This window comes from Molothrus aeneus, chromosome 14, assembly GCF_037042795.1.
Source record: "Molothrus aeneus isolate 106 chromosome 14, BPBGC_Maene_1.0, whole genome shotgun sequence".
Taxonomy (NCBI): domain Eukaryota; kingdom Metazoa; phylum Chordata; class Aves; order Passeriformes; family Icteridae; genus Molothrus; species Molothrus aeneus.
Window position 1 is genome coordinate 2,734,076 of NC_089659.1, and position 13,528 is coordinate 2,747,603.

At 44.7% G+C, this 13,528-nt stretch overlaps 2 protein-coding genes and 1 non-coding gene across 3 annotated transcripts in view; 2 read left to right on the plus strand and 1 right to left on the minus strand.

The window, feature by feature from the left end:
• Window positions 1-329: 329 nt before the first annotated feature.
• TRNAL-CAA (transfer RNA leucine (anticodon CAA)) lies at window positions 330-446 on the minus strand. The gene is made up of 2 exons: window positions 409-446; window positions 330-375 (listed from the first exon to the last, which is right to left on the minus strand). It is a non-coding gene; the product is annotated as a tRNA-Leu (tRNA).
• A 187-nt stretch (window positions 447-633) lies between these two features.
• COX7B (cytochrome c oxidase subunit 7B) lies at window positions 634-3,225 on the plus strand. Its single transcript, XM_066559494.1, has 3 exons — window positions 634-763; window positions 2,361-2,485; window positions 3,026-3,225. Exons 1-3 carry the CDS (start codon window positions 727-729, stop codon window positions 3,098-3,100), a joined length of 237 nt encoding a protein of 78 aa, XP_066415591.1. The 5' UTR covers window positions 634-726; the 3' UTR covers window positions 3,101-3,225.
• An 811-nt stretch (window positions 3,226-4,036) lies between these two features.
• ATP7A (ATPase copper transporting alpha) overlaps window positions 4,037-13,528 on the plus strand; it is a 32,051-nt gene continuing 22,559 nt past the window's right edge. Inside the window, exons 1-3 of the mRNA XM_066559346.1 lie at window positions 4,037-4,073; window positions 10,103-10,269; window positions 12,755-13,244. Of these exons, the coding sequence (XP_066415443.1) occupies window positions 10,162-10,269; window positions 12,755-13,244 (598 nt within the window). The 5' untranslated portion in view covers window positions 4,037-4,073; window positions 10,103-10,161. The remainder of the gene's footprint in view (window positions 4,074-10,102; window positions 10,270-12,754; window positions 13,245-13,528) is intronic.

Consider the following 13,528-nt stretch of genomic DNA (forward strand, 5'->3'; position numbering starts at 1 on the left):
CTAAATCAACTTAAGACTTATAAAGGTTAATTGCGAACAAAGGATAGGTTCAAAGGCCTTCTTCTATGCTTTACTTCCTCAGGTATTTATTAGAATTCGTCTTTATAACTGTCTTATGGTCGGTTTCCACACATATCACAATCACAAATACACAAGTTGCCTGTACGTACCTGACATGAAACACAGCTTTGTATTTCACATCACTTTTCAGGTTTTATTTTTAAATTATTTCTGATTTCTGTTTGCACGGAAATCCCAGATTTTTTTCAATTTGGCGCTTTCGCAAATTTAAATTAACGCGCACAACGAGGGGGGGAAAAAAAAAGTGGTGTCAGAAGTGGGATTCGAACCCACGCCTCCATACGGAGACCAGAACACCCAACCCCGCCGCGGGAAGGCGCGGAACGCCTTGAGTCTGGCGCCTTAGACCACTCGGCCATCCTGACACTGCGAGTATAGCTCTTTCTGGGACTTACTTAGCACTGTCATCACTGCCGCTACTCGTTTCTCTGTATCTCCCGCCTCATCACAGAGAGCCCGACTGTACCCAGGGGGTGCAGGAAAGCAGCCAGGGAACGACCAGCTCAGCTCGGCCCAGCCCGGCCGCGGAGCTCCGCCGCAGTGAGGAGGAGCCCGGCGTTACCCACAGGCCCCCGCCGCGCCGCCACTTCCGCCGCGACCATTTTGTTCTTCACCGGCGTCAAGGGTACGCGCTCGGCTCTCATCATGTTCCCGGTGGCCAGGGCCGCGCAGAGCCTCGTCGGTAAGCGCAGGGGCGGCTCTCGGGGTGTGGGGGGTTCCTCAGGAGTCTTCCCGGTTTGTGTCCTTCCCTGTGCGGGCTGTCCCTCAGCCCCGACTCGCTGTGCACCGGGGACGGTCGTGAGGGCACCTCAGGGACTGCGGACAGCTCTGGCGTCCTTCGCCTCCCGCTTTTTTTATTACTTTCAGCTTTTTTTAATCTCCTAGTTGCTTTTTGGCTTAGGACTGCTTTCCTTGGTGCTTTGTCTCCCTAGTACTAAAGGCACATTCTGGCCTGGTAGCGTGCGGTGACAAGGGGCAGTCAATACCCAGCCCTTAACCTCAAGGTTAGAGTTGGCCCTTCAGTGATACGGACCCAGCAGGGTCTGTTCAGTTCGTCCTTGGTGCTTTCTTTCCCTGGTACTAAAGGCACATTCCTTGGTGCTTTCTTTCCCTAGTACTAAAGGCACATTCCTTGGTGCTTTCTTTCCCTGGTACTAAAGGCACATTCCTTGGTGCTTTCTTTCCCTAGTACTAAAGGCACATTCCTTGGTGCTTTCTTTCCCTAGTACTAAAGGCACATTCCTTGGTGCTTTCTTTCCCTGGTACTAAAGGCATATTCTGGCCTGGTAGCGTGCAGTGACAAGGGGCAGTCAATACCCAGCCCTTAAGCTCAAGGTTAGAGTTGGCCCTTCAGTGATACGGACCCAGCAGGGTCTGTTCTCTGCTCCTGCAGCACCATGGGCTCATCCCGAGGTGCGGGCAACTAAAATAAATGTATCTCCTAGATACTCAGGCTTTTTTATGTTAAAAAAACCGTCTTGTGCAGCCTTACAGAGCATAAGAGGGATGTAGTAACATGGGTACCACCATCAATCAACTTCTCTAAGCACGGTTGGATAAAAATGCAAACCGTTGATCTGAGACTGAAAGGTTTTATTTTGTAATATCTTTATGCACACATCACCCTCTCATTAAATGCTTTGTACACGACTAATGGGCAATCTGTCTTTTGTAGCTGTTGTTCTGATTTTTCACTGTTGCCTTCTCTTTAATTAGTGTACACTTATAATGTACATCGTTCGGAGATATCACTTTGTATATTTTTCTCTATTATTTATCTCATGCCTATGGGTTATTTCAGTTTCCTTCCTCCCCTCCCTTCAAAAAAAAAAAACATCCCGAGGGAATGAGGCAGGAATTTCCCCATAATTTGATGGTGAGCTTCATCCTGATATTGCTTGGGTACATGTGCTGCCAGGATAGATATTTGCATGTAGAAATCTAAAAATGCTAAGCACTAAACAAAATATATGATTAGAGAAACAGTAATACTAAATAAAACATATTAAAGAAAAAGTTACCTTAGGGCATTTCTTTTACTGGAATTAGACTTAAGGAATAACTTTCTAGAGAGAAATTGAGAGAGCTGAGAAAAATGAAAGTATTTATGTATATCCTGTGTTTTGGACTAATTCCACAGTTCTAAATCCAAACGAATATTTTTCCAGCATTTTTAGTCTTTCAACACTAACACTTGTCTCTCTGTTGGTGGGAGATGAGGACTGGGAATGGTTTGAGGATGTATTTGAGTTGATTTCTGTACTTGTTGACATGCTCAGCTCGTGGCATCCAGCACACTGCAGTCAGAGGAGCTCATCGCAAGCACGAGCCCACCTTCCACGATAAATATGGAACCATGGTGCTCCTCGGGGGAGCCTCCGTGTTCACTGCTGTCTGGAGCTATGTAAGTTGGTTTTGTCACCACTCCCTTGTGACTTGAGCTGCAGACTTAAAAAGTGTCAGTTCTGCCTGTTGGAAATAAATTCAGTGGTCAGAATTGAGGAGCTTCTTGCATAAGCAAATAGTGATGTGATAGAGGGGAAAGTTATTTTAATTGCCAGCTTGATTTGGAGTTGTTACTCAAATTTCTGCATCAATCTATTGCCTGATTTGAAAATGTATCAGAAACACAAGTGTTCTCAATTTTACTTGGGATTTCAAACCTCTACAGGTACAGCAGCAAAACTTTTAGATGAAAATACCAACATGGTGGTGGGGTGTTACATTCCAGATTCTTTCTTCTACAGTTGGATATTTTGAAAGAGAAAACTGAAACATTGAAATACTATTCAATATAAATATATTCCACTTTTTAAATTAGAAAATTAATGAGATGTCATGTTCTAATAACAAGAAATCTGAGCTGAAAACAATAAAAATAACCCTATGTCCAAAGGTTTCTTTGATTTCAGAGTTAATAATCTTGGGTTTTGTCCCTTTACAGGTGTTCACAGCGCTGAATGTTGAGTGGGGCATTTCACCTGTTGGCAGAGTCACTCCAAGTGAATGGAGAGGGTAACAGCCTCTGCTTCTAATGAACTGGTCTAGAGTTTCATTGAGAAAATGGTCATGTAGTGGCATTTGTTCCCTGATTACCACTTGGACAGTGGCATTCCTGGTCTAATAAACGTACCTAGAAACCTGTCTGGCTCTTCCAGGTTTTCTCTGTGCTCTGCTTCTGCTGAAGTGTAAGAAATAGTGTAAAAACTCCAAGGAATTTTACATAGTCCCAGTTGTTGCTGTAGAGATCACTGGTGGATAAAGGACAAGTCCAGAACTTTGAGTTTTCATTTAGCCAGGTGTGTGTGTGAACCAACCTCACTGCATTCCCACTGCAGAGCACACATCCCTTTACATCTGACTTGTAAAAACAAAGTCGAGATCCCTTTTTGTCCACAAAAGGATTTTAATGGCTTGAATCCCTCTGCCAGTAGGCTGCTCCTCCTGAGACTCCTGAGAGTTGTGAAGAAATTCAAGTCAGTTTTGAGGTTGGAGAGGCTCCACAGGAGCAGGCAGTATCCCAGGATCAATGGGACTTTCCTAATGAATCCTTAGGGAATCCCAGAATGATTTGGGCTGGAAGGGACCCAGATTTGGGGTGGTTCCAGCCCTGTGTCTGCATTTACCTTCTGTTTACAGTAGAAGTAAGCAGAGAAATGAGGTGGGAGAAGAACAGTTACCGGGGCATGCTGGTGTTTGATGATCAGCGATCGCAGGCTGGTTTGGTTTGGGAGGGACCTGAAGCGCACCCAGTTGCGGTGGCTGCGCGGCGGGCGGGCTCCTGTCGCGATATGGTGACAGCGGTGGCAGCGACCGCGGCCCCGCCTTTTCCCGCCAGCGTCACGTGTCCGCTTGCGTCACGTGGCGGTGGGCGGAGTCGAGCGGGCGGTCACGTGGCAGTGGGCGGGCCCGAGCAGGGCGGTCACGTGGCGCGGCGGGGGAAGAGCGCGGCGGTGCCGGGCCGGGAGCGGCGCTTGGAGCCCGCGGTCTCGGTGAGTGCGGGCCCCGCTCGGGGCTCCCCTGCCTCCGGCAGCGCGGACCCGCGCCCGGGACCCTGCCTTGCTTGTTTCCCTCCGTCGGTGCGGACGCAACGTGGGCCCCTCCTTGGTTGTTTCCCTCCGGCAGGGCGGACCCGCCTCGGGGCTGTCCCCGGCAGTGCGGACCCTCGGGGGGTTCCCGCTTCCCTCAGTGGCGCAGACCCGTGCGAACGCGCCTTGAGGGCTCCCGCTTTCCCCCGGCTCCGGGGCTGCCCCCGGGCCGTTGTCACCGTGTCCCCGGCGGGGAGGGGGTGCGGGCGGCTGTGGCGGTGCCGGGCTGCGTGCCCCGGACGGGACGGGAGGGTCCGGGCTGGGGCCCCAAAACCCGCCTGGTGTGTGAGGGTGCCCTCAACCTGGGGTGTCCCGGGACTTCACCCCTAGAGCGCCTCGGCGGCATCTCCGTGTCCAGGCAGCCCCGGGGCTGGCACGGCGGCTCCCGCTCAGCCGCTGCCCCGGGGAGCAGCGGGGCCGAGCCCGGCTCCGCTCCCGGGGCTGCAGCGGGACCCGCGGGCTGTGCTCGGCCGGGAGCAGCCACGATTCGGGCCCTGGTCTGCGCTCCCTTGGAAAAGTCCCTCCTGTGCTCCTGTCACTGGCCAGAGAAAGTCTCGGAGCTCATGAGTCACTGAGCTGCTGTTCCAATCCTGAGCTGCTCAGCTGGGCCCTCTGAAACTCCTTACTTAGTGTTTATTCTCATATCACCTTATGCCACCTTATGATGGCAGCGCTCTGTGCACAAGCACCTTTTCCTAATGAAAAGCATAGTGTGGGAATTCTAGAAAAGGGTAAGTAGTTGTTGATGATGCTTTAGGGTGAAATCTTGAAAAAATGAGCAAGAACAACACAACTGTTGCCTCCTTGTGTTCGTGTTCTGCAAATTGTATGTAAGTAATGTAAAATTAAGATCTTAAGGTCTTTTGTGCAGTCAGCAGAGTTTGAGTTTCTGTACTTAAACACTTGTTGAATTGTGTGGATGTAGATAGGCAGAGGTTTGGTAGTGTGGGATTTGGTGTGTATGAGAATGCCCTGTGTGAGCACAAACACAGCTGGACTAGAATTTAATAATTATAATGCATTTTCTTAGTAGAGAGAATTCCTGAAGCTTTTTTTCCTTGCCAGGTGGCAAAGCAGGGAAGCAAAAGCTAACATTATATGTAGTTTGCTGTCTTACTCTTCTCATTTTTATTATATAATGCGTTTCATATTGTTCTGCTGAGTACTTTGAGACTAAGCTCAAGGCTGAGGAAGCCCCCATTGACCTTGCTATGCTTACATAACAAGGGGTTGTAAATTATATTCTACTCATAATATTTCCTATGATTCTTCCAAGGAAACATTCACGTTCTCCAAAAATCTGACTTCAGGAGGTTGTGGAAAGCCAAGAACGAGTTAAAGGATTTGCTAAGAATGTGTCTCAGATACTGTAAAACTCATTAGAAATGAAGCAGAATGTTTGCAATGTGTGCTTTTTTCTTCCCCATGCAGTTGGTATTGAAATGAATTCCCTGAGAGCAATTTCCATGCTCCGCTGACCAAGCAAGGCTTGTTAAAGTCTTGAGCAATGTGAATTACAACCTATTGCAAGTGTCACGTAGCTGTGCCATTTATTGCAGATGCACAGTTTCTCTCTCAGTGATTAAGCCTCACCTACCCATGGGCCTATCATCCATATCTCCTACCCAGTCACCCTTTCCAGTGGCTCTGTTTGCCCATGAACCCTATAAACCTTCTTCTTCCCTGTTGGACCCATCTCCTGGAGCACTTTTCAAGCCCAAGGGTGAGATGATGCAGTTTTTTCCCTCTCCTGCCCTTTGCTCTTTTCCTTAGGTCTCTGCAGACACTGAGGGACAGGCACCTTTTCTCCATTTAATGTAAAAAGTAATTTAGCTTTCTGCTGCCATAAATAGAGAAGCTAAGTAGCACTTGGCTGTTTAGAAATTTAATAAAATCCAAAGGCTGTAATTAAACCTGTGAAATTCTGTTGCTGGCATTTGTGTGGTATTTGCCAAGCTGTGACCTCTTTTGACTCCAGCAGCTGTAAATTCAAGGTGATTATAAACTGGTGAAAACTGGAGCTGTGCAGGTAACCAGAAGCCTCTGTCTTCCCTGGCTGTACCCCTGCTAATCCCAGAACTGGCACAAAGTGTGTCTGTGGGGCACACAGCTCTGCTGCTCTGTCATGCCTGGCTGTGCTCAGATATTAGAAGCTCCAAAATGCCTTTTTAGGGTTAAATGAGATTCTTGAGTTTTTACTGGTCTTGTAACTTCCTCTTTGCATTGCTCATTTTTTTAAATTTTTTTTTATAGTGTGGGTTTATGAATTACTTAACTTTGACCTCATCAAGCCTCATTTCTTCAGATATTTTAGTTACAGTGACTGGTATTACATCAAAAAACTATTTAGAGAGATGAATGAGTGTCTCAGTCACTTTGTGCTTGATCACTATTGAATTTTCCTTTCCATAGGGAGAAATTTCTGTTGGAAGTAGAAATCACCTCTTTCTGTTGCTTCATTTACTTCATAGAAGCACTAACTGACTTCCTTCAAGAAAATGGAACTAAACACAGAGCTGCTAGCTCATAAAAGGAACTGCCATTTCTTTGTATTGTCAAATCCTGAAATTCTTTACTAATTGATGGTAAAGGTGTTTTATAGATGGAGCAATTGGTTAAGAATAAAAGCATTATTTTTTCTCTAAATCCTTTTTAATCCATAACTTAGCATCTCAGGTCTTTTCAGGACCTCAGCTTCAAGTCTTTTCTCTGTAAGAAAATAAGTTATCATTAAAAGGATGTGTCCATGCTAACTTGCACAAGCCATTGATGTGGAATATATGGATTGCTGCAGATATTTTGACTTCTATTTTCTTGGGAAAATGTTAAGCCAAATGAGGAGAACTGGGATTAAATTGTGAATATTTGTCTACCTTTTGTGTGCATCTAGTCCTAATTCATTGGTATAACAGGTATTTTCAGTCTGCTTAGTCATGGACTTCAGGAGGAAATATAACAAATATTTCATTCAAGTTTCAGCCAAATTCTTTGAACCTTGAAGCACTTGTAAGGGAGGCAGAGCATCAGAAATGAAATGAATATGACAAGGTAGAATAGAATGCAGCCTGAGATGAAATTTAGATTTAACTGGTTCTCCTGGGAATTTTGCAAGAGGAGGAAAAAAGGATTGGTCTATTTAGAGTCACTGTGTATAACCCTGTATTTCATTCTGAGAACAAGAACTCTTTGAAGCTTCAGGGGCACTGGAAACCCAGACAGTTTGGCTTTTGGAAATTTCAGCAAGGCTGTACAGAAACCAGTGAATGAGAAACAGCTCATTAAAAATTCAGTGTTAATAATAATAATGTGACTGATTGGAGAGACCATTAGATTTGGACATGTCTCATCTTTTAGAGAACAACCTGGTTTTAAAATTAGTATAAAAACTGTTAGCAACCTGCAACAAGGCAAATAAAATTCACATTGGTTGTCTTCCCCACCAGCAGGGAGCTGTGGGTGATGCTCGTGTCAGAGAGATCTGGGTCCTTCTTAATGGAAGATCAGAGAACAAAATGAAGAGTCAGTTTGTCCAACAGATAAATTCTAGTGAGGGAAGTTCTGGTTTCAGTCTTCATGCTTCAGTACTTTCTTGAGGGGTAAAAAAGGAAAAATGAATTTTAGGGTTTTTTTCTTATGCCTTTATGGTTTTTGTTTTAGTTTTGGCTCTTCCAGGAAAGGGCTTTCTCTGCTGTGTTTATGGATAAACACCAGAAGGGCAAGGAAACAGACTGAGAAAATGGAGGAAACGCTTTGTCCATACAAACTGTAATAATAATGGATGTGAAAAGAAGTTTCATGTTATTTTTGCATATTTCAACAGTTGGGTTTTGAATGCGTTGGTGGGTGTTTGGTGGCAGAGCTGCTGGTTACTGTAATCAGTGTTTATTCAGTGTACTGTGAGTGTGGCTGCTGGTTGTCTGACAGAGAACCTTTAACATTGTATCCTGGCGTTGGAAAAATGGATATTATTGTACTTGCAGCTTGGGTCTCTTAAAGCAAAGCCCAGGAGGGCAGGCAGGAGCTCAGCAGGTTTTCTCTGTCACAGCTGTACCCAGCTCTCCTCCAAGGCAGCATCTTGCCAGCCTTTGGTTATTTTAGACATCAGCTCCCAGCCAAAGTGTGCCCTTCCTTTATTTTTGTTTTCAAAGTACAGTATCAGGGCAGTTCAAGTTGGTCATGTACCTGAAATGCTTTTAAATTCAATGAAATTTTTAATTTAATCTCCAAACCTTACTGGAGGGCAGATTGGTTCTGTCTGGGCTGTCTGATTTTAGTCCCACGTGCCTGGTTGTGCTCACAAAGTTCCCTGCACGTTCCAAGTGCTTTTTGCAACTTGCTTTGTGTTTCAGGCTGGTGGGAATGTTGGTGTGTCCCTGCCTGTGGGGTTACAGAGCTGTCCTTGTTTGCTGGGTGTGCCCTGGGCATTCCCTGGGGACAGCTGGGGGGCACAGAGCATCACATTTCCATGGGGTGGCAGCACAGCAGCAGTTTCCTTAGGTAAATGAGTGGGTTTTCAGTATTTTGGACCTCTGAGTGTGCTGATCAGCCTGAGAAAGGAGCTGCTGTATGAGATTTGCTTAAAATATACTTTATTAAAAAAATTATCTTGTTGGTTGATAATTCATGTGACAGTTCTGCATTTCTATAACGTGTGGCTATTCACACACAAGTGTTGAGTGTTTCCAATAACTCAGCTCTTGTAAGAGCAGGGGACAAGTGAGATCTGTAATAGCTCCTCAGGTAGAGTTGTCTTATTTCTGTTCTTAGCAGGGATGAGATGTATTTAATCTGTTGGAAAAGTCACTATTCCCAGTTTTCTACTTCTCTCAGTGCTTGTTAATTAAGTTCAGCATTTCATTTTGTACATCAGGGAGGTAAACTGGTTTCAATGATGAAACTTCCTTGTATTCTTACATGGTTTGTGTCATGTCTGAAAGTGAAAGCAGAGCCCTCTGGGCCTTCTGTAACAGAGAACAGTCTGAAAATGTCACCATGGAGCAGGAAAAATTTATTTTACTAAACATCAATGTAATTGAGTTTTCCAAGATAAGTCCTCAGGGTAAGAAAACAAGTTAAACTTGTGCTTCACTTCAGCTCCTCAGTTACTCATCAGATTTTACTGCTGCTTCCATTGCTGCCAAACATTAACTGTGATCATTTCCCTGGTCACTGACCTCTCTGTCAATAAAACCTTGCATTACTTTTTTCAACATATTAACAAAAAATCTGGAGATTTTCTTGTCCCCTCTTTCCCTCTCTGTCACTTAACAGTTTGTGCATTGGGCAGAAGAAGTCCTTTCCATTAGCTCTTATTTCTGCACATTTCATTTAGGTTCAGATTTTTTTTTTCTGGGCTTGTTTTTATGAGCAAATATAGTAATTAAACTCTTCAGAGGAGTAGAAATGAGACCTTTCTGAATGAGGTGTTGCAAAAAGCTGGATTTGCTGCCTGGGCTAACTTCAGCATCACTTGTTTTTGCAAACAGAGGGCAATATATGAGAGAGAATGTGGAAAAGCAGAGTTACCAGCTGTGTCTGATGTGCCATCCTCTTGTTTCAGCATTCCAAGAGCTGCTGTCCCCCTCTCTCTCTGCTTCCCCCTATAATTTAATATCTCACACCAGTGAACCACAGCTTGCTGCATGTAATTAAATGATCTCCTGTGTGTCCCAAATTTAATAATAAATGTCTGAACTCTTTCCTGTTTTGAGAATTCATGGGAATAAATACATGGAGTTTTCCATTCTGTTGATACCTGCTCAGGTTGTGACATCTACCAGAGTCACATGTGGTGAAGGAGGTCCTCTGTTAACCCCTAGAATCCCAGAATGGTTTGGATTGGAGGCGACCTGGAAACTCCTCTCACTCCAGCCCTGCCACGGGGACTCCTTCCAGTACATCTGTTTTATTTCAATCTCTGTGAAATTCTTTAGGAACTGATGTCCTGATGGTTTGAGCCACCAGCAATGAGCAGAGCTGAGTAGAATTCACCATGGAGGCCAAGTCTGTGGCCATCGGCGTGGAGGGGATGACCTGCAGCTCCTGTGCCCAGAGCATTGAGCAGCACCTTGGGAAGATGAATGGCATCCACAACATTCAAGTGAGTCTAACATTGCTTCTAGCAAGGGTTTGGATGAGAAACCATGAGAAATTGTGCTCTGAGACAGGAAAATAATGTAAGGAGAGTTTATTCTCTGCATTTCTTGGCAGGTTGGAGGTGTTGGTGTATTTGGATGGTTGGATTTTGTGTGTTTTGATGCTGGAGGTGCATTGGTGTATTTCTGGTAAATAAGAGAAAAACAGGAGCTGGCTTCACTGCAGAGGGAGTTAAGTTATTGTTACTCTTAATTGATTATCTGCTTTACAATTAACTCAGTATTGTGAAGTAATGGGAAAAAAAAGATCAGGGTTTGTCCTAATTCAAGCTTTCTTTGCCTGACTTAGTTTTAACTTTTTTCTTAGCTCAGAGGAGATAGACTAACAATGTTGCTTTCTTCTGTCATGGGCTAAATATTGGACTGTAGAATATTCCAGAGTGAGCTGACCATCCTTGCAGAATACATAATTTTACAGTAGTTTTAATAATGGAAGTAATTTAAAAGCTGACAGACTTCTATGAATTTTGTAAGCCAGCCTGTAGTAGAAAGAACAGTTCTAATCACAGAAAATTCGAGAAGTTTATTTATGTAGTGTCTGTGTTCTGAAAGCATCCTCCTACATTCTGTACTTGTTGACTTTACTCCAAAGAAAATAATATTTTCCTGGTTTTATCAGCAGTTAACATCTGTTTTATGGGGATACCTTAGGTGAACACTTCCCAGAACTGGGTACAATTTTAATTTGGGGTGTGTGTGATCATTGTCTGGAGCTGGTTTTGCAGGACCTATTGTCATGCACTTCCCCTGCAGAGCAGGTCCTGCACAGCTCAGAGCAGTTCCTTGTGGCCTGAAATAGGTGTTTGTGTACAGAAATTTTGGGGAAAAGCAGCAAAATTTACAAGACAGATCATTTTTCATCTTCCTTCAGCTGTAGAGGAGCTTTGATGTGAGTTTGTGCTGTGACAGCTCTGAACAGCCCCCTGTGCATGGCCAGATAAATCACTGGGTGTCTGCAAGCAGGAGCCCAGGTAAAGGCTAAAAGCAGCCTGTAAAATAATATCCCCAAAAAATCTGATTTCAGAATCTTCTCTTCTTCCTTATTCTGGCAAAAGATGTCATTTTGTCAGCCTTGTGTTTTCTCAGGGAATTTCTGAGAATACACAGGTGGCTTTGGATGGGATGGGGAGATTTATACAAAGTGTATAAAGGGTATATGCAGCCCCAGTGTCTCTTACAAAAGGAATGAAGTAGGTTTTTAAAAGGACAGTATTAAAGCTTTTGTGTTTAGGTTTTTAGGTAAATACCTTATCCCAAAGCTGAATGCTATTTCAAAAGATACACTGCAAAACCTTAGTCTGAGTAGAGCAGGATTCTTAAGAAACTTTGAGGTCCTATTTAGTAATTATCCTTTTTACAGCATCAGAGCTTCACTCTAAGCAGATCAGTTGATTCAGAAAATTCTCTGGGAATAATAAAACAGGGATTTATGTAGTGATTATGAATTAGGTCAGCAAGGGACATGAATGTTAGATGACTAATACAGACAAACAGCTGCTTTTAGGTTATTCTGCAATGAAACCCTTAAATGTCCATGTTGCTAATTCTGCTAAGGCTCATAATTGGAACAGAAACGAGGAAAGGTGGTTCTTAAAATGATTTAACTGATAGAATTTAATCATGGCTGTGGTCTTTAGGTTGTACCTTTGCCCAGAGGAAAGATAGAATTGAATTGGTAATGTGTTGGGCCTCTGGCAGGCATTGCTTTTTCCTTTTGGAAACTGCAGTTATTGTGTTTGATACATCATCTGTTGGGAGCAAATTAAATTGAGGCTGTGTGTACCATCAGATGGGAAAAGTCATTACCAATGACAATGTCTCTGGATCACCAAAATGTACAGAGAGAGGAAGAACATCTTTAATGTTTGTCACATATCAGGTGTCTAAAGTGAGTTCTGGGGAAGTCTAATGCAGGTTTTTGGTCACAGCAAGTTACCAGCCTGTGCCTCCATTGCCTGGAAATGCTGGGCTCCTTTCACTGCTGCTTAAAACTGTGGGTTTTTTCAAAGAGTGTTTTCTGCCATCCTTGTAGCCCGGGGGCAGTTACTCCTAAGTGCATTAGAATTACTGCTAACTGATTCCAATTTCTTCTGTGGGCTGCTTTGCTCCAAGGGTTCAATTGGGTTAATCATCCTAATTGAAGTGAATTTGGCTCTGGAAGTTTCATTAGGTGGTTGGTGCTGTCTGGGTGTTGCAAGTAGAAGTGGCCAGACAGACTCTGGATAGTGGGGCTGGGATTTGCTCTCTCCAGCCCTGTTGGTGCACAGGAGAGCAGGAGTCACTCAGTGTGCCTTTGCTCTCTGAGGTGAGCAGTGAAAGTTGTACTGGAGGAGTGTTGCTAATCCTTGCAAGCCAGAGCAGTTTGCAGTGTGGTGCAGTCTCTCCCAGCTGTGGAGCAGTTTCCTCACTTGCTTTGTTTATCCCCTCCAGGTCTCTCTGGAGGACAAGAATGCCGTCATCATCTACGACTCCAAGCTGCAAACCCCAGTGACTCTGCAGGAAGCCATCTGTGACATGGGGTTTGATGCAACCCTGGCTGATTCAAGCCCACAACCTGTTCTACCTGACACAGTTTTCCTCAGCCTGCCTGCCCAGTCAGCCCTAACACCCAGGCAGATCTGTGCCACGCTGCAGAGCCACAAAGGGATCCTGGATGTGAAACTGTCCTCTGATCAAAGAACTGCAGTGGTGACTTTCATCCCTTCCATCACCAATGGCAGGCACATTCCCCAGATGGTCCCAGGAGCAGATTTGAGCATCTCTGTGCCAGAGTTGACCCCTGGAACGTGGGAGGACTCCAGCTGGTCCCAGGCCAGCAGCGCTGTGCTGCGCCTCAAGGTCGATGGCATGACCTGTCACTCCTGCACCAGCACCATCGAGGGGAAGCTTGGCAAACTGCAGGGAGTTCAGAGGATTAGAGGTAAAACCTTAGTGTGTTTTTATGGAAATTGAAGCTGGCAAATTGCAAGGAATTCAACAGATTAGAGGTACAACTTTAGTGAGTTTTTATGTAAATTGAGGTTGGCCATGCTGTTTGCCCTCTGATGGCATTGCAGGTTTTAGATGAGATAGCTGAGTGTGACAGTGACTCTTTGTGGGACTGGGGATTTAATTATGTTTTTAATGTGGACTAGAGTGACCATGTTCACAGGGGTCTTAGGATGAGGGAAGAGATGAGAATGTTGACTCCCTGTTTCAGAAGGC